This window comes from Haliotis rubra, unplaced genomic scaffold (genome assembly GCF_003918875.1).
Source record: "Haliotis rubra isolate DU_JTF1 unplaced genomic scaffold, ASM391887v1 Scf19, whole genome shotgun sequence".
NCBI classification, from domain to species: Eukaryota; Metazoa; Mollusca; class Gastropoda; order Lepetellida; family Haliotidae; genus Haliotis; species Haliotis rubra.
Genome location: NW_025765891.1, coordinates 1080918 through 1100930, shown reverse-complemented (window position 1 = coordinate 1100930; position 20013 = coordinate 1080918). Strand labels below are relative to the sequence as shown.

The window sequence follows — 20013 nt, the reverse complement described above, 5'->3', positions numbered from 1 at the left end:
CGTGGGTGGGGTAACAGACTTGTACCATGAGATTTTGGTGGTGTGTTTACAACAAAGTGGCGGGAAAATGAGTGCACCATATGATGTCATGAATATCACGTCATACGTGCCATCTTAGGTCGTTCAAATTTTCAAAAATGAATTCTCAACCATGGAGGATGTGGAAACAACTTTCATACCCAGCAGTGATAGCGTGAATGAGTGGAATGATGAAATTGATGATATTACACTTTCCCAAGTTGGTGAGGCGATGGAGTTAAATTTAAAGTTTGAGGACCTAACTTTATCCCAGTCTTTGAACATTTACTTGTGTATCGGAACTGTTTCTTTAAATTTCAATTCAAGATTGAAAACAATCTAAATTTTAATTTCTTTGCTCTTTTTGTAGTTTAATACAAATGTTTTAAAATGATGTTCATTTTTTCCAAATTTGTCAACATTGTACATGTTTTTATGTTCTACAATGTATCTCAACTTCCTTCTGGCGAAACCTGTTTAAGATGACATCATAGTTTCGGCACACGAAAGGGGGCGGAGCAAGCATTATCCAGTGAGAATCAGTAGGGCGAAACCATGACTTATTGAGAATAATAGCTCTCCTAAACAGAAACTAGAATCGGAATTCATCTTATAGAATAAAAGCACATGGGAATTCATATTTGATGTTTTTGAAGGCGTTCCTTTAAAATTTTGCCTTAGTGTACAGACTGCCTTTCACCAAATAGAAGTTGGGGCAATTGCACGGTCTATTTCACATAATGACATTTAGTTGTTGAATTATGCTGGATTTCATTTGTCCTTAATAGACATCATTACTCAGATAAGTGTATAGTGTATTTACACTTTGTGCACATAAAATTTGTGTCATGATAACAGGGTCCCAGTATTGTTCAGTTGGGACACATTTGTGATAGAGCCTTGATGAATAGGCTGTCAGTATTGTTCAGTTGGGACATATTTGTGACAGAGCCTTGATAAGTAGGCTCCCAGTATTGTTCAGTTAGGCCACATTTAGGCCAAATTTGTCAACATTGTACATGTTTTTATGTTCTACAATGTATCTCAACTTCCTTCTGGCGAAACCTGTTTAAGATGACATCATAGTTTCGGCACATGAAAGGGGGCGGAGCAAGCATTATCCAGTGAGAATCAGTAGGGCGAAACCATGTAGTAACTAGCACTGGTTACAACATGGGCAACATCAAAGAGACCGCTGCAAAGCCATGGTACAAGCTGCTGATACTGGGCAACAGGGAGACAATACAGAGAGAAATGACCTAAGACTGACACAATGTCGCCATAACTAGCACTGTGTGGTACAATATGCATGCTATATAGGTGATATATCACCCTCCAGCTAGACATCAGTCTATATTTCCTGGCCTCTGTTGTACAACCATAGTACCAGGACTCACACTAAGTTCATGCATTAGAATCTCACTAAACAGTCTGATGACACTCACAGTTATAAATAATAACTGGATGCCAAGGTTTAGTTTTGTATTTATTTCGTACATTGCAGATATTTCTGTAACCTACTATTTCTGTACAATACATTCTCTTACATTGTAACTATTCAGTGTTTTTGTTTTGCTTACAGTAGTTCACTGTATATAATGTATGGCTCACACAAATTTGTATGGTCGTTTTTATTTCTTAGAACAACCAGTTAAAACTGTAACCATTCATGATTACATTGCTTTGCCTCCATGTATACTTGTTGACAGTGTATAATATGTACCTTACTTACTGAGGGGCCAGACTTACTGTTACAGAGCTAAATTGCTATTCTGAAGCTGGCTGCTAGAACCCAAGTAATGTTGTTTGATCTTCAGGCATGTTGACAGAAGAAAATAATCACTAATCCGAATATTTGTATCACATTAATGACAGGAAGATTGAGTTAGTGAATGTTAACATGATAAATACTCACTGTACTTCTGCCTCCTAAACAAGTGTATGACAAAGTACTGTTTTTAGAAATGTATGACAAAGTGTATGACAATTTTTTTACAAAATGTTTGACAAAGTTTTGAGCAATATATGAAAGAGAAAGTGTATAACAATGTTTTTACAATGTATGACAATTATTTGACAAAGTGTATGACAAATGTATGGCAAAAAGTATGACAATCTTTCCGACAAAGTGTATGACAAAGTTTTGACCAATATATGAGAATGTGTATAACAATGTTTATACAAATACTTGACAAAGTGTATTACTAATGTATGACAGTGTATGACAATTTTTTGTCAAATATCCGAGGGTGTGTATAATAAATATATGACAACATGTAAAACAAAGTATATGACAAATATATGGCAATGTGTATGACAAATATATGACTTTGCTATGTATGATGTAAGGATCTGATTTCACAGTCACAGTCAGGTTTCATGACTGAATCTATACCTTGTAAGATTATGCACATTACAATACACAACCCTGTTGCGTGCAGGATGAGAACTAAGACAATTGGATATATGTCATGTGACATGCTTATGTCATGGATGGCATGCACAGCAGACTCTGTGTAATCTGACATGGACTTGGAGGAAATGTTGGATTAGACAGATGTCAGATTAGACAGACTTTCTCTCAGTTCCTGGTTCACTTTGACAGTCAGTAATCCAGCCTGTTCATTAAGGAAATGATCAGGAATTGGCTTTCATCGTGTGTGAATTCAGTGGAAAGACTGAGAGCCAGACATTGTAACATCATTGCAAGATCAGAAGATTAGTACTCAACTTGTACAATTCTCTAAGTCATCTGTTATAATTTTTCATTTCAGTATTGTGTGCCTCAATTAGTATGTATGACATCTTGTTTACGCTGACAGTAGTACAACAACCCGTTGTATCGCAGAATAAAACTCAATAAAAGAGTTCCCCAAGCGGAGACATGAGTGAATGTGTGCTTGAAAAGCTCCACATGCACTGTAGGATCTGTATAGGTTAGCTTCATAAACGGATAAACAAGAACCACACGCACTGTAGGATCTGTATAGGTTAGCTTCAAAGCCAAGAACCACACGCACTGTAGGATCTGTATAGGTTAGCTTCATAAACGGATAAACAAGAACCACACGCACAGTAGGATCTGTAAGGTTAGCTTCATAAACGGATAAACAAGAACCACACGCACAGTAGGATCTGTATAGGTTAGCTTCATGGATAAACAAGAACCACACGCACTGTAGGATCTGTATAGGTTAGCTTCATAAACGGATAAACAAGAACCACACGCACAGTAGGATCTGTATAGGTTAGCTTCATAAACGGATAAACAAGAACCACACACACTGTAGGATCTGTATAGGTTAGCTTCATAAACGGATAAACAAGAACCACACGCACAGTAGGATCTGTATAGGTTAGCTTCATAAACGGATAAACAAGAACCACACACACTGTAGGATCTGTAAGGTTAGCTTCATAAACGGATAAACAAGAACCACACGCACAGTAGGATCTGTATAGGTTAGCTTCATAAACGGATAAACAAGAACCACACGCACTGTAGGATCTGTATAGGTTAGCTTCATAAACGGATAAACAAGAACCACACACTGTAGGATCTGTATAGGTTAGCTCTTGTAAACGGATAAACAAGTAGGATCTGTATAGGTTAGCTTCATAAACGGATAAACAAGAACCACACGCACAGTAGGATCTGTATAGGTTAGCTTCATAAACGGATAAACAAGAACCACACGCACTGTAGGATCTGTATAGGTTAGCTTCATAAGCGGATAAACAAGAACCACGGATCACTGTAGGATCTGTATAGGTTAGCTTCATAAACGGATAAACAAGAACCACACGCACTGTAGGATCTGTATAGGTTAGCTTCATAAACGGATAAACAAGAACCACACACTGTAGGATCTGTATAGGTTAGCTTCATAAACGGATAAACAAGAACCACACGCACTGTAGGATCTGTATAGGTTAGCTTCATAAACGGATAAACAAGAACCACACGCACTGTAGGATCTGTATAGGTTAGCTTCATAAATGGATAAACAAGAACCACACACACTGTAGGATCTGTAAGGTTAGCTTCATAAATGGATAAACAAGAACCACACACACTGTAGGATCTGTAAGGTTAGCTTCATAAACGGATAAACAAGAACCACACGCACTGTAGGATCTGTATAGGTTAGCTTCATAAATGGATAAACAAGAACCACACACACTGTAGGATCTGTATAGGTTAGCTTCATAAATGGATAAACAAAACCACACGCACAGTAGGATCTGTAAGGTTAGCTTCATAAACGGATAAACAAGAACCAGATGCACAAGAAACGGATAAACAAGAAACGGATAATTAAAGAATGGATACACAAGTAGTGATGTAGTAAATATTCAGTCTGGTGTGGATTTCTCAGGTTGAAGCTCTTGTCATGTTTTTCATGAGATGGTTCTTATGGTAAGGTACAAAAGTGGAAAATTCTGTCTTTGTTAAGTGGTGTTTATCTGACAATTCAGTTGATTCTACTGAGTAGATTTGCTCATGGCCTACAAAACATTGTTGGAATTCAGAATATCATGTCAGATTATACTGAGTAGATTTGCCATGACTCACAAAACAGTGTTGGAATTCACTGTTAGGTATCAGATTGTCCTGAATATAGGTATCAGATTATACTGAGTAGATTTGCCATGGCTCACAAAACAGTGTTGGAATTCAGAATATAGGTATCAGATTATACTGAGTAGATTTGCCATGGCTCACAAAACAGTGTTGGAATTCAGAATATAGGTGTAAGGTTATACTGAGTAGATTTGCCATGGCCCACGAAAGAGTGTTGGAATTCAGAATATCATGTCAGATTATAGTGAGTAGATTTGCCACAGCCCACAAAACAGTGTTGGAATTCAGAATATCATGTCAGATTATACTGAGTAGATTTGCCATGGCCCACAAAACAGTGTTGGAATTCAGAATATAGGTGTCAGATTATGCTGAGTAGATTTGCCATGGCTGACAAAAACAGTCTTGGAATTCAGAATGACAGATGTCAGATTATACTGAGTAGATTTGCCACAGCCCACGAAACAGTGTTGGAAAGAATATCAGTGTTGGAATTCAGAATATAGGTGATCCAGATTATACTGAGTAGATTTGCCACAGCCCACAAAACAGTGTTGGAATTCAGAATATAGGTGTCAGATTATACTGAGTAGATTTGCCATGGCTCACAAAACAGTGTTGGAATTCAGAATATAGGTGTCAGATTATACTGACTAGATTTGCCACGGCTGACAAAACAGAGTCTGAATTCAGCACAACAGGTATCAGATTATACTGATTCTTCACCATACTCCACATGTGGTTGTGTGGGGAACAGCCAAAAGCCCCACAGGACAAAAGCCCCTTGGTACGAAAGCCCCTCTGGACAATAGCCTCTCGCTAATTTGAGCACCCCTGTCAAAAGCCCCTCGATTCATGTATTTCATAATAAAACACTTGTTTCAAATATTTCATAATCATAATAATTGACAAACAAACATTTCTCACAGCCAAACTCAGGCTTTCCCAAGGCCTCAGGAAATGGGTATAATGCAAAACAAAAACATATTACGGTACCTATTACACTGGGATCAATGTAGTTTCCAAAACTTTACTTAATTGAGCTAATTTGCTCTAGTCATTTTTCAAGGGGCATTTGGTCGAGGGGCTGCAAACAAAAATGAACTTAAATTTTATTATAAAGAGCAACCTCTTGATATTGTAGATACTTTTAAATACCTTGGAATCACATTTCATAGAAATGGTAGGATGATAACAGCTATTAAACATGCTGCCGAGATGGGTAACAAAGCTTCAATGTCCTCATTAAAGCGTGCGAGAAACTTAAACCTACCTTTGGATTGTCTCATCTCTGCCTTTGATAAACTTGTACTTCCGATTCTGCTTTATGGTTGCGAAATGTGGGGGTTTGAAAACATTAATATTATCGAGTGTGTTCATTTGAAGTTTAACTCCACTCTTTCAAAATTTCTATTTTTTGTTCCCCCTCATTTCTTAATAAGTGTACTACCCCGTCGCCGAAATACCTTAGTTGTGCGTGCGACGTTAATTAAAGTAAATAACAACAATATTTGAAGTTCTTAAAATTGGCAGCAGGTTTAAAGATGTCTACACCAAATTTTATAATTTACGGTGAATTAGGCAGATCCCCACTGCGCTTACAAGTAGCTAAACGTGTGATCTCATATTGGTCTAAATTATCATGTCCACAACCAAACAATAAAATTGTGTCATTTCTGCTTAATTACCGGGTATATATATAACAAGAGTATTCATGGTCAATCATATCCTTGGTTGAAGTACGTTAAAACTATATTGGTAACATGTGGTCTACCACTCATTTTTGATATTCCTTGGAATTACTGCAAAGAATGGATAATTGCAACAGTTTGTGGCATTTTAAAAGATCAATTTTTGCAGTTATGGCGAAGTGATGTTAACAATTCATCGAAAGGTTTTTATTATTCTATCATTAAAGATTCCCCATGTTTTGAGCAATATCTTTTATTGAATGAAAATGTTTATAAACCAATATTATATTTTAGAACAAGCAACCACAATTTACCAGTAGGAAAGGGACGCTATTATAATATCCCTTGTCAAGATAGATATGTACTAAGTGTAACTCTAGACTTATTGGAGATGAATTCCACTATCTAGTTGATTGTACTACCTTATCAACTCAACGTAAAAGTTTGATTAATGAGTATTATAACCAATGTCCATCTTTAGTAAATCATAAGAAACTGATGTGTAATGGGAATATTAATATTATTAAAATTTGTCACATTTTCTCAAAAAATTATTTGCCATCTTGTTGTAAATATTATTATGTTTGTTCTATGTAACTCATGTACTACCGTTGGTGGTAACTGCGTGAATAAAGACAGATTGATTGATTTATACCAAGGGGCTTTTGACATAGCCCCTGTTGTGTTGCTCAACATTGCATCAGCTCACTGTCTGCCAAAACAGTAAGAAGTTCAAAATATCAGCAGAAACACACCATCTGATGAATGTAGAACATCCAGAATCAAACATCGTTTTTCTGGTAAGTAGGATCTGCTCATGTTTTTATCTATCAAAGACTGTAAACATTAAGAAATATACAAGGAATTTGGAAACCTGGGCCTTGTTCCAAAACATAGTGTTACGACTGTTGACTGTTGTGTGTTCAGTCTCCAACATACACTTGGTGTAGTCAAAGTGCTGTTTGGAATGAGGCCTGTTGGTGTTATAAATGTGAGCATGTGTGTCACACAGAGTATAGTGTCAGATTGTAATACCTCAGTATTGAGGGCCTACAGGAGTAGGTATGAATTCATGATGTGAGATTGTGTATCACATGCAGTATAGTGTAACACCTCAGCATTGAGGGTCTCTAGGAGTAGGTATGAATTCATGATGTGAGAATGTGTATCACACGCAGTATAGTGTAACACCTCAGTATTGAGGGCCTCCAGGAGTAGGTATGAATTCATGATGAGAGAATGTGTATCACACGCAGTATAGTGTCAGATTGTAGCACCTCAGTATAGAGGGTGTTAAGAATGTTTGGTGTAATTGTATCTCAGTAAAGTACAATTTTCTAAGCAAGCAGATCCAGGAATTAATATTTATTTTAGAAAATCATGTATGGGACTCAATGATAAGAAGCAGAGAATATTAACATTGCCCCAAACCCACAGAGACACAAGTGTAGTGAAGTAATAAATATTTGACTCCCACTAAGTAGACAGTTTTGACAACCACAAATTATAAGTCAGAAGGGATCACTTCTGTTTACAAACATGTGATATCAAGCTTAAAGAGGTCGGTCAGTGGTAATAGTAGCAGGCACAGATACCATTTAGTATGATTGATATGACAAATTATTTTGTTGTTAAGTTCGTGAGGATTTGCAGTTTGTCATGTTTCATGTCATGGACGCCTGGGTGTGTTGTCTATGACAGTATACCAAGCCATCTTGTCAGACAGAAGTTGGTACATAAGATGATATTAACCCATTTTGCAGGTATAAGAACAAGGATGGTTCTTTAATAATCCAACACCGAAGCATGCCACAACCAGCTCTTACTGTGTTTAACTCTAAGCATGTTCCTGCAGCTTAGGATAATTAATGATGTTGACCAGTGAAAGAAGTCGAAATGTTTTAGATTGGTCTAGAAAGTTTTTTTATATTTTGTGTTGCCAGGCGCCCAAGTAGCTGCAATACAATGTAGATAACCAGGTGATAACAGCTGATAACAGCTGGTGGTTCCAGGCTTAGTAAGATACCCTTATTATCCAAGCCAAAGATTCCTTTTTTCAGGACTACAATATCGTTTATTCTAAAACATACTCATGTTGTATGAATGTACCATGAAAAGGCTCCCAGATTTGCTGACTTGGTTAAATAAACAAATACTTGTGTTTTCGGGGGAAATCATATATTTTACTTTGGACCTGGAAATTGTATTTATGTTCAGATAGGTATCAAGAAAACTTGTCATAGTATTTAGAAAGTGTTTTTAAATGTTGCATCTAATATATGTCTATTGACTGAAAAGTGATAAATCCACAGATACGGGAGAATAGGGAAAAGCTTGTTCTATCCATTAGGAAGCAACCATATGATTTTCTGTAGTATTGGACCCGTGAAGGTCCGGGTCTATTAGAATAGCCCTTCAGCAACCCATGCTTGCTATAAAAGGCGACTATGCTTGTCGTAAAAGGCGACTAACGGGATCGGGTGGTCAGGCTCGCTGACTTGGTTGACACATGTCATCGGTTCCCCATTGCGCATATCGATGCTCATGCTGTTGATCACTGGATTGTCTGGTCCAGACTCGATTATTTACACACCGCCGCCATATAGCTGGAATATTGCTGAGTGCGGCGTAAAACTCAACTCACTCACTCACTCTGTAGTATTGGATTAGATTAAATATTTTTTCAGACACCTTCCAAAACAGTTGTTTATGTAAAGGATAAAACATGACTCCGAGGTCTTGGTCGGGATTGTAAAACCTGAGAGCAGCAGGGATGGAGCTTGTAAAACCGAGGGTGAAGCTTGAGGTTTTACAAGCTCCGTCCCTGCTGCTCGAGGGTTTTACAATCCCGACCAAGACTGAGGGGGGCTGTTTTATCCGACTATTGAACCGCCATGAATGTAAAACACAAATATATATTATTTTCAATTTGTGCATGTACTGAGCAGAACAACACTGACGGAACAGCCCGCAAATGATGGAACAGCCGGTGTCAACTGGGATGCGACTGGCAGCCAACACCTTGCCCCGCACGCGCAATCCGTGTCCTGCACGCGCTACCCGTGCCCTGCACGTGCGCTGCCCGCAGTACCTGTCGTGTGAGAAACACATGGTTCATACTGACAAACAATCTCATTCCTCACAGCGATCCTTCGTAGCGTAGTGGATAAAACCGCCAAGCTAGAGAGCGATGGGTTGCGGGTTCGAAACCAGTTATGGCCAAAGAATATTGGAAGTTTTCAATAATTAGATATTTTACGATCAGTCATCAGGGTATGAGGTTTTACAACGACCATTGTAAAACTTCGTACCTCGTATGAGGTATTACAACGGTCATTGTAAAACCTCCTGCGAGGTATTACAATGATCATTGTAAAACCTCCTGCAATCGTAAAACCTCTACCGAGGTTATTCCATAATGCGAAGCAACTGCAAGAACAATAGACAAAATTGGCCATAGGTTTATAAATGAGGTTTCGAAATGTGTACTTCAAAACCTGGGTTTAGAATTGATAAGTGCAAAGTCACGGCAGAGGTCTACCTGATTCTGGAAGGAACCTACATTACTGCAATAATTAATGAAAACTGCCTGAATATGTTTTATCAGATTAAACACCATGCAACAATTTCTTTTTGTCAACTGTATGAAGCATTGTTATCATTTTTTGTCAAGGAATAAAAAAATAGTTATATATATTGTTATGGAATAGAAAATACAATCAGTCCCCCTAATTCATTTTCCCCTCCAATCTCCATAATCACAACTTGTCAGTTACTTACTGGTAGAAACAAGTTCAGATTTATTTCTAAGAAAGAGAATGAAAGTTTCCCGAGAATACTCGTTTAGAACCAGTGAAGCAGGACTTGTCTTGATAAATGATGAACTAGATTCAATTTGACCTTGAACTTCCAAGTTTTTTTCAGGTGTACCCATTTGCGTTGGACTTTTCTGTATTTGATGCAGAGTATCTTGTGTTGTTGCTTTGTACAGATGCAGACAGCAAGCAGTATGGCCCGTTTAACATGAATCACCTCTACCAAACTGTAGCTTCAATGGAAGAAGTGAGAAATAAATGGAAGAAAGCTTTAACTTAAAATCATGATAAATATTAAACAGAGTGTAAAGAAAGTTAACTGTGTGATTAAATGCAGATATATTAATCAGCTTACACTGCATTTTGAGCATTTATGCTGTGGACTCGGTGTATCATACTTATTGTGCTAGATTCTGTGTTAATTTGTCCTTGTTTGTCTGTATCATCTTGCATCTGTAGCAGGATGTTAGTGTCATCCTTGAGAGACCTGATGATATTAAAGCCTCTATCAGTACTGATGTGAGTTGTCGTTGTTTAGGCCTTTAACACTGATTTGAGTGACTGAGTGAGTTTAATTTTACACTGACGTTAGCAACATCACAGCAGGAGACACCAGAAATGGGATTCACACAAAGTACCCACGTAGGGAATCGAACCTGGGTCTTCAATGCATCGAGCGAGTTCTTTAACACCTAGGCTAGCTGCCCCTCCTCCCCCCCCCATCTTTTAAAGATTAGGTACCACCTGATTGGTTCATGTTATTAATGTCATGCCATGACAATTGAAGATAGTGATATGAAGGAACTGTGTGGTTCTTTACTGTCTGTAAGTATGTTGTATGATTTAACTTAACAACCTAACTTGTTATAATCTGTTATTTCAGATATGTGAGTGGATTATTCTTCATGAAAGGAAATGTTTGTAATTATACCTCATTATCTGTTATTAATATTGCAAATTGTAGTTATTACCGTGTGTAAACAAACTCATGGCGGGTTCAGATACACAATTTACTGGTGTTTTCAAGCCTTAGTTCACAACTATGTTACATGCTAGGCGTGAAGCGGCAACACAACATAACTCCTGTAACCATCCCAATGAAAACATGTACAAAGTAAGTAATGGTATATCCGTACATCAAATTAAAGCAAATTAGGACTTGATTTATATGTAACTGAGCTCTAATTCAAATTCTATTGGTTAATTTCATAAAAGTGAGACTATGTATCAGTATCTGTTTCAATATTATGTTGTTATAATTCAGTGTTATTAAAATCTAATGTCTTTTACAGTTTTCATGGGGCAGTGGGGTAGCCTAGTGGTTAAAGCATTCGCTTGTCACACTGAGGACCCGGGTTCGATTCCCCACATGGGTACAATGTGTGAAGCCCATTACTGGTGTCCCCAACCGTGATATTGCTGGAATATTGCTAAAAGCAGCGTAAAACCAAACTCACTCACTACAGTTTTTGTTTTGTAGTTCCACTGCCTTGTCCAATTCTATATGAACATGATGAAGTAACAGACCCTAATAGACAAACAATGGACCCTTTCATGTTTTAATGCCTTAAAGATTGAGCTAGATTAAAGTAATACATGGAGAATGTCAGTTTACAAAGGGATACTAGCCATAAAGTTTCAAATGACATGTTGTATTTTGATTGACAATTAGATCCCATGTTGGTGGATCTCCGCCAACCTGTTACACTCAATGCGGGTATATATTATCATTATTATTAACTTCATCAAAAATGTCTCATAACAATGAATATGGTAATTGTTCCATCCCAATAATCTGACTGCATACTAAATATGTGTCAGACCAACTCTGATAATTTGTCTCATAATTTTGGACACCCGGAAAAAAAAGTTGTTTAACAAACGATCATTATTTTGTTGTCACTTTTCGCTATTTTTTATGAGGGGGGACCACTTGCTGGTAGAACACCCAGGTAATCAACAAGTGTGTGTAGTGAAATTGAAATTCACACACCTGGCTGTTCCACCAACAAGTGGTTCCCCCTCATACAAAATAGCGAAAAGTGACAACAACATAATGATCGTTTGTTTAACAACTATTTTTTCTGGCGTCCAAAATTATGAGACAAATTATCAGAGTTGGTCTGTCGATTTCATGTGACTGTGCAAAATTTGGTTTTGTTGCAATTATTAGATTTTGTGTTAGTGAGCAATTCATCGGTCTCAAATGAAATCAAACAGACTATACTTAATGTTCATAGCAGTGAATACTTATATGTCAACACATACAATGATGCCAGTCTAAATCTGTTTCTCCTGTCAGTATTCATACAAAGTTGGTGAGGATTCAAGACTGACAATGACAGTGGGACACTTTAACGCTTTTATGAATAGATACAACACAGGCCCTGACTCAGCTGCAGGTTTAGAAAGGGAGTCTCGTGACAGTATCATGAACAACTGTTCTCACAAGGAAGGATATTATGTACAGCTATTATTAAACTGGAAATTACGTGTGTCTAAAATATCCTGACCCGACATGGAGATGACACAGGCTTAAATAGCAGTGGACCGTGTTAAATGTGAGCTCTTCAGCTGCTGTACACTGTGTGATTTGCGTTGGACTTTCTGTATTTGATGTGGAGTATCTTGTGTTGTTGCTTTGTCCAGGTACTGATGTATTACCAGTCCAGGTACTGATGTGATACCTGTCCAGGTATTGATGTATTACCTGTGCAGGTACTGATGTGATAGCTGTCAAGGTATTGATGTATTACCTCTGATATTCAGATACCTGACCAGGTGTGTGATAAGCTGTGTAGAGAGACTGGCTCTTGCCGAGGATTATTTTGAAACGATATTTAACCACTGTTTGACAGATTACACATGGTTAGATGTGGAAACATTCTGTCAGCCTCCATAAACAACTGAAGGAAGACTTGATTGAACTGAAGATGTTGAATGTGGAACTGAAATGTGCTTTTTGTTAAAACTTAATTTGTGAGAGATAAACTTCAACTGAAAAAGTAAACAAAACAGGAATGGCGGCCACAGTGAAAGTAACGTCTTCACAACCTGGAAGACCAACTGTGGTTAGTTAAACTGAATATTAGATCGAGTTGGAACCTATAATGGATGTATTGTATCGAAGTGTCAGAGAAATTGGAAATGCAAGAGGAATTCCTAAAGAGGTAGGAATGGACACGACCATAAGTAATCAGACAGAATTGTATTCTGGCAAATATGATTAGGTCAATACAAAGGGAAGATATACATCTGACTGTTTGGTCAGAGATATTTTCCAGTTGCATGTTATTTATTACTTTAAAAATAGCAGTTTTCTGTGTAGGATGATGTATGCAGGTGCATCAAACTGGTGCTTTCTAACTGATGACTTTATACACATCAAACTGGTGCTTTCTAACTGATGACTTAGATAACCAAGCATGTGACTGGTGCTTTCTAACTTAGTCATCTTTGACTAAAGTCATCAGTTAGAAAGCACCAGTTTGATGTGTATAAAGTCATCAGTTAGAAAGCACCAGTTTGATGTGTATAAAGTCATCAGTTAGAAAGCACCAGTTTGATGTGTATAAAGTCATCAGTTAGAAAGCACCAGTTTGATGTGTATAAAGTCATCAGTTAGAAAGCACCTGTTTGATGTGTATAAAGTCATCAGTTAGATGCACCAGTTTGATGTGTATAAAGTCATCAGTTAGAAAGCACCAGTTTGATGTGTATAAAGTCATCAGTTAGATGCACCAGTTTGATGTGTATAAAGTCATCAGTTAGATGCACCAGTTTGATGTGTATAAAGTCATCAGTTAGAAAGCACCAGTTTGATGTGTATAAAGTCATCAGTTAGAAAGCACCAGTTTGATGTGTATAAAGTCATCAGTTAGAAAGCACCAGTTTGATGTGTATAAAGTCATCAGTTAGATGCACCAGTTTGATGTGTATAAAGTCATCAGTTAGAAAGCACCAGTTTGATGTGTATAAAGTCATCAGTTAGAAAGCACCAGTTTGATGTGTATAAAGTCATCAGTTAGAAAGCACCAGTTTGATGTGTATAAAGTCATCAGTTAGAAAGCACCAGTTTGATGTGTATAAAGTCATCAGTTAGAAAGCACCAGTTTGATGTGTATAAAGTCATCAGTTAGAAAGCACCTGTTTGATGTGTATAAAGTCATCAGTTAGATGCACCAGTTTGATGTGTATAAAGTCATCAGTTAGAAAGCACCAGTTTGATGTGTATAAAGTCATCAGTTAGATGCACCAGTTTGATGTGTATAAAGTCATCAGTTAGAAAGCACCAGTTTGATGTGTATAAAGTCATCAGTTAGAAAGCACCAGTTTGATGTGTATAAAGTCATCAGTTAGAAAGCACCAGTTTGATGTGTATAAAGTCATCAGTTAGAAAGCACCAGTTTGATGTGTATAAAGTCATCAGAAAGCACCAGTTTGATGTGTATAAAGTCATCAGTTAGAAAGCACCAGTTTGATGTGTATAAAGTCATCAGTTAGAAAGCACCAGTTTGATGTGTATAAAGTCATCAGTTAGATGCACCAGTTTGATGTGTATAAAGTCATCAGTTAGATAGCACCAGTTTGATGTGTATAAAGTCATCAGTTAGAAAGCACAGGTTTAGGAAGAGATTGTGATGTAATGTGATTATGTGTAAGGTGGGTGTGATGTAATGATTGTGTGTAATTTGGGTGTGATGTAATGATTGTGTGTAATGTGCTTGAGATGTAATATAATTTTGATTCAGTGTGTAATATGAATGTGTTATATAATTGTGATTTCATGTGATTGTCTGAGTGACTGTGTGTTGTGATTGTGTGTAATATGATTGTGTGTAATATGATTGTGTAAGGTGATTGTGATGCAATGCAACTGTGCGTAATGGGATTGTGTGTAATGTTGATAGTGATACAATGTGATTGTGATACAATATGATTGTGTGTGAAGGGATTGTGAGTAACATGATTGTATGTAATTGTGAGTGTATGAAGGACAGAAATGATCCAATATGCAATGTATACTGACACTTCAGTCTTGTAGGGTGGATTAGGATCAAGATGACCTTGAAAGTTAGGGTGTCAGTTTGCTTCTCTGAAACAGAAAGGTGGAGGGTTAAATGTTTAAGCAATGTCATGTTTCTGAAAGCCAGCAGGTCAAGGGAATAGATATAAATGTGTTTTTACTGTGACAGAGCATCCCATTACCTTGAGAGAGATGTCATTGTTACTGTGTGAGGGGGGAACATTCCATGTGAAACTGAAAAGAGAAGTATATGTATCTGCAGTCCAACTTCGTCCAGTCCAGCTCTGTTCCCCAACCGTGTTATACCAAAAAGACGTTAAAATATGGTACTTGTTGGTCCCTGCCTGGCGCTCGGCATTATGGGTACAGCAAGGACTGGTCGGCTCGGAGTCAGTATAATGTGTCTGAGTGGGGTATTCATGCTTCACTGCGGCATGGTATCTCAGTGGGCTAGCACTATAAAACCAGCTTCAGTCTGGGCTAGTACAAGCAGCCGCACATACACATATACATGCATGCACGTCGTCATATGAGCGAAATATTCTCAAGCACAACATAAAACCCAATTTCACCTCACCTCACCAGTCCAGCTCTGCTCTCTACAGGTTACGAGGATCACAGTTATGCCTATAATGAAGTTGAGGTTTACATTTTTTTAAATATTCAGTGTTTTGTTTTACTCTGTCGTACTGTCAACTTTAAAATCATAGACATGATGTAAGTTTATACATGATGTATCCTCTTTAGTTTATATTAGGTCTATACATCACAACAATCATTGTCATCCTCTTAGAGTTTGCTTGGAGACATAGACATGGGGGTCAGACTATCAAAAGCCAGATATGAAATCAATTAGTATATTTCAAGCAGAATGTTAATGTTTTTATGTGTTGTTACTAGGGAGATATTCTTCACTTGTAGACCTGTGAAGATCCATGTTAGAACTGATCTTCAGTAACCCATGCTTGTTGTAAGAGGCGACTAACAGGATCGGGTGGTCAGGCTTGCTGACTAGATTGACACAAGTCATCATATCCCAATTACGCAGATCGATGCTCATGCTGTTTATCACTGGATTATCTGGTCCAGATTTGATTATTTATAGACTGCTGCCATATAGCTGGAATATTGCTGAGTTCGGCATAAAACAAAAATCACTCACTCACTCATTCTTCTCTTGTAGACTGTGGGTATAGCAGAGTAATTCTTCCTGACACACTGTGGGTATTGGATAAGTGTATTTCTTCCTGACACACTGTGGGTATTGGATAAGTGTATTTCTTCCTGACACACTGTGGGTATTGGATAAGTATATTTCTTCCTGACACACTGTGGGTACTGGATAAGTGTATTTCTTCCTGACACACTGTGGGTACGGGATAAGTATATTTCTTCCTGACACACTGTGGGTACTGGATAAGTGTATTTCTTCCTGACACACTGTGGGTACTGGATAAGTGTATTTCTTCCTGACACACTGTGGGTATTGGATAAGTGTATTTCTTCCTGACACTAATAGCAGAGTATTTCTTCCTGACACACTGTGGGTATAGCAGAGTATTTCTTCCTGACAGACTGTGGGTATTGGATAAGTATATTTCACTGGTCACTGGTACTGTGGAAGTGTATAAGTATTTTCCCATACTTTCTCTTTCATTCACATACTTTCTCTTTCTGTGACTGGCACCCCCGATGTATTGAATCTGTTCTCACAAGTCCATCATGACTGTGGCACATTTCTCATGACTTGTTGGCACTGCTGTGTCTATATTAACTTATATATAGCCACCTCATTGGACATTTTGATATGTGCTATGGCATATCGTAGCCTGGTTTAAACAACATGTATTCATTGCTGACAGTGAAGATGTTTGGTTTCATTTGCCTATATATGTAACTTGGGTAATTATGTAGGGTTCAGCTTTCTGCATCAATCTGTGTTTCTGTCAGCTTCTGTTTCTTTTGAAGCATGTACAAGAGTTGGTAATGTAGGCCAACTCTGAAACATGGGCTGTAAATGGGGATGATTAAAGGTGTAGTCACTGTGATCCCCCAGGTGATCATGTTCTGTGTAGAGTGAGTGAGAGTAAGTGAGTTTAGTTTTATGCTACTTTTAGCAATATTCCAGCAATATCACATCAGGGGACACTAGAAATGGGCTTCACACATTCCACCCATGTGGGAATCAAACCCAGGTCTTTGTTGTGACGAGTAAACACTTTAACCACTAGGCTACCCCACCGTCCCAACATGGAAGTAATCAGTCAGTGTTTTTGTCATTTCATGGATAGTTTCATCACCACCACCACCATCATTATCATCATCATCATCGACATAAGGGGCGGTGGGGTAGCATAGTGGTTAAAGAGTTCGTTCGTCACGCTGAAGACCCGGGTTCGATTCCCCACATGGGTACAATATGTGAAGCCTATTTCTGGTGTCCCCCGCCGTGATATAGCTGGAATATTGCTAAAAGCGGCGTAAAACTAAACTCACTCACTCACTCATCGACATAATTACCACTGCCTCAAGTAATCAGGGAAATACCTGGTCGTCCTGACAACAGGATACAAAAATGGACAAGCACAATCACATAGGTCATGATTGCAGTGAGAAGCAGATACAGAGCGTTATGCACTGGGGAATGCGGCCAATCAAGCTGTGAACACCTGCCATGATTATGAAATATATACGCACAGGTTGTGCTGTGCCTTACATAAAACTTATCATATTACATGAATCAGATGATTGCATGTTTGCCTCAAAATTTAAAGGTTCTTGTTCCAAATGAACTTACTATTGAAAATTGAAGAAACAAAATTACAACTGGTGATCGCAGCTGATTGCCTAATCTATACCGCAGTAAACCTCAACAGGTGAGTGAGTGTGTGAGTTTGGTTTTACGCCGCTTTTAGCAATATTCCAGCAATATCATGACGGGACACCCGGAAATGGGCTTCACACATTGTACCCATCTGGGGAATTGAACCTGGTTTGTCGGCATGACGAGTGAATGCTTCATCACTAGGCTACCCCACTGCCCCATCAACAGGTAAACAACAACAGGTGTGACTTTAGAGTGATTTGTGAAGCCATGAGTTTGTTCATGGTATTGTGTGTTTTCCCAATACGTTATTTCACACTAATATTCCAGCCCTGGAAACGGTCTATGGTAATTCTGCTGGAGTTCATGATTACTGAGAAAGTGTAATCCCAAATATACCACATGTCGCGCTGTAGAGTGATATTCAGTGAGTAGCTGTGTTACAAGTGTGGTAATCTCATGCTGGTCATGTTTCCCATACAGGTGTATGGTATTCAGAAGCATGGAATGGCTACCTATATAGCAGTGTCACTTAATAACAGCTGTCACTTTATCCCAGCTAATTCCTGCTGTGCCCTCACTGCATAAATAAATAATTAACATATACAATGAACTTATTATATATATATTCACCCAGAAAGGCAAGTTATGCTGTTTGACACATTTTTTACTGAGTACTATTTTACAGTGTTAGCCTTTGATTTTTGACCTCATTGGGTTGCTTTGGACATTTTCACTTATCATTCTTGAACTATTCCTAACATTTTTGTTTGGATTTTTCAAATAGTTTAGATGGGCTTTCGCTATTCCAAACTTCCTTGTTGGGATATTCCAAATATTCTTGCTTGACTAATCCAAAAATCCTCGTCAGGCTATTCTGAAGTCTTGTGATACTTTTCCAATACATTCCCACTGGGCTATGCCAGACACGTATGTTGGACTAATCCAAACATTTTGGGCTAAGACCAAACTAACACCAAATATTGTACTTAGTATTATTGCAAGACAGCTTTTGAAATCCTCTCTCTACACCATTCCCTTCCGCCTTTTCTATTGTTCAGTATCTTAACTCTCCGAAATAATGAATAGTGAACCTAAAATAAAACTCAGGTTAAAGATATAATACCCATCATATTTTCAAATCAGCATTTCTGCAGAGCTGGCAATGGTGTTATCAGGGTGTGTTTACTAACAGAATCAGTGGACTACTACCATATCTCACAGTAGGTTGCCCCAGAGGTCAGAGGTACATGGAGGGTGGAGCATTAGGAGGACAACATGACATGTATAGGCTGAGGTACAACACATATATGTTTGTCTTCATTAGCACAGGCCACAGCAGACTGTGGTGGGATCTTGAAATTGTCGTTTTCCATTGATTTCATTTATTTATGTTTTCCATGTATCTTAATTGTTTTTTTTTCTATCTTTATAAATGCTCTCAAGGTACTCACAACTATTTGCAATTTCTTCATCACTACTAATTGAGGGGACGGTGGGGTAGCCTGATGGTTAAAGCGTTCGCTCGTCACGCCGAAGACCCGGGTTCGATTCCCCACATGGGTACAATGTGTGAAACTCATTTCTGGTGTCCCCCGCCGTGATATTGCTGGAATATTGCTAAAAGCGGCGTAAAACCAAAACTCACTCACTCACTCACTAATTGAGGTATGCTCAGATTAGCTGATTCCACCCAGAGGTACAGATAAGCTGCGTATCTGCGTAAATTACGCAAATATTTATGTGATTACTCAATTCCTGTTAAGTCTATTGCGTACAAGTACGCTTGAATTTTTGTAAATACTCAGTACATTTGATCTTACATGTGTACACACAAAAATCGACAAAATAACTGAGGTATATTGAGAGGTTCTATGTCAGCACATGAACTTGGCAACTTGCAGTCTTTCTTATCGTTTCTCATATTATGGATCAAATATATATATAACAAACACGTAAACCAACATTTTAACTTTATTATATTTTTACAATGCAAAATACCCAATTGAGTTTGAGTGAGGTGTGTACAATTTATTTGGTTACTCAAAGGAAAA

At 38.0% G+C, this 20013-nt stretch overlaps 1 protein-coding gene across 3 annotated transcripts in view; it reads left to right on the top strand.

The window, feature by feature from the left end:
* Positions 1 to 20013, top strand: part of LOC124274330 (WW domain binding protein 1-like) — a 39534-nt gene that overhangs the window by 2357 nt on the left and 17164 nt on the right. Inside the window, exon 1 of one of the 3 annotated variants that reach the window (XM_046709689.1) lies at positions 12627 to 13297. The exons of 1 other annotated variant lie outside the window; for it this stretch is intronic. In XM_046709689.1, coding sequence (XP_046565645.1) covers positions 13220 to 13297 — 78 coding nt within the window. In that variant the 5' untranslated portion in view covers positions 12627 to 13219. Of the gene's footprint in view, positions 1 to 12626; positions 13298 to 20013 lie in introns of those variants that run through there. One more of the 3 variants, XM_046709690.1, reaches the window with a different exon arrangement.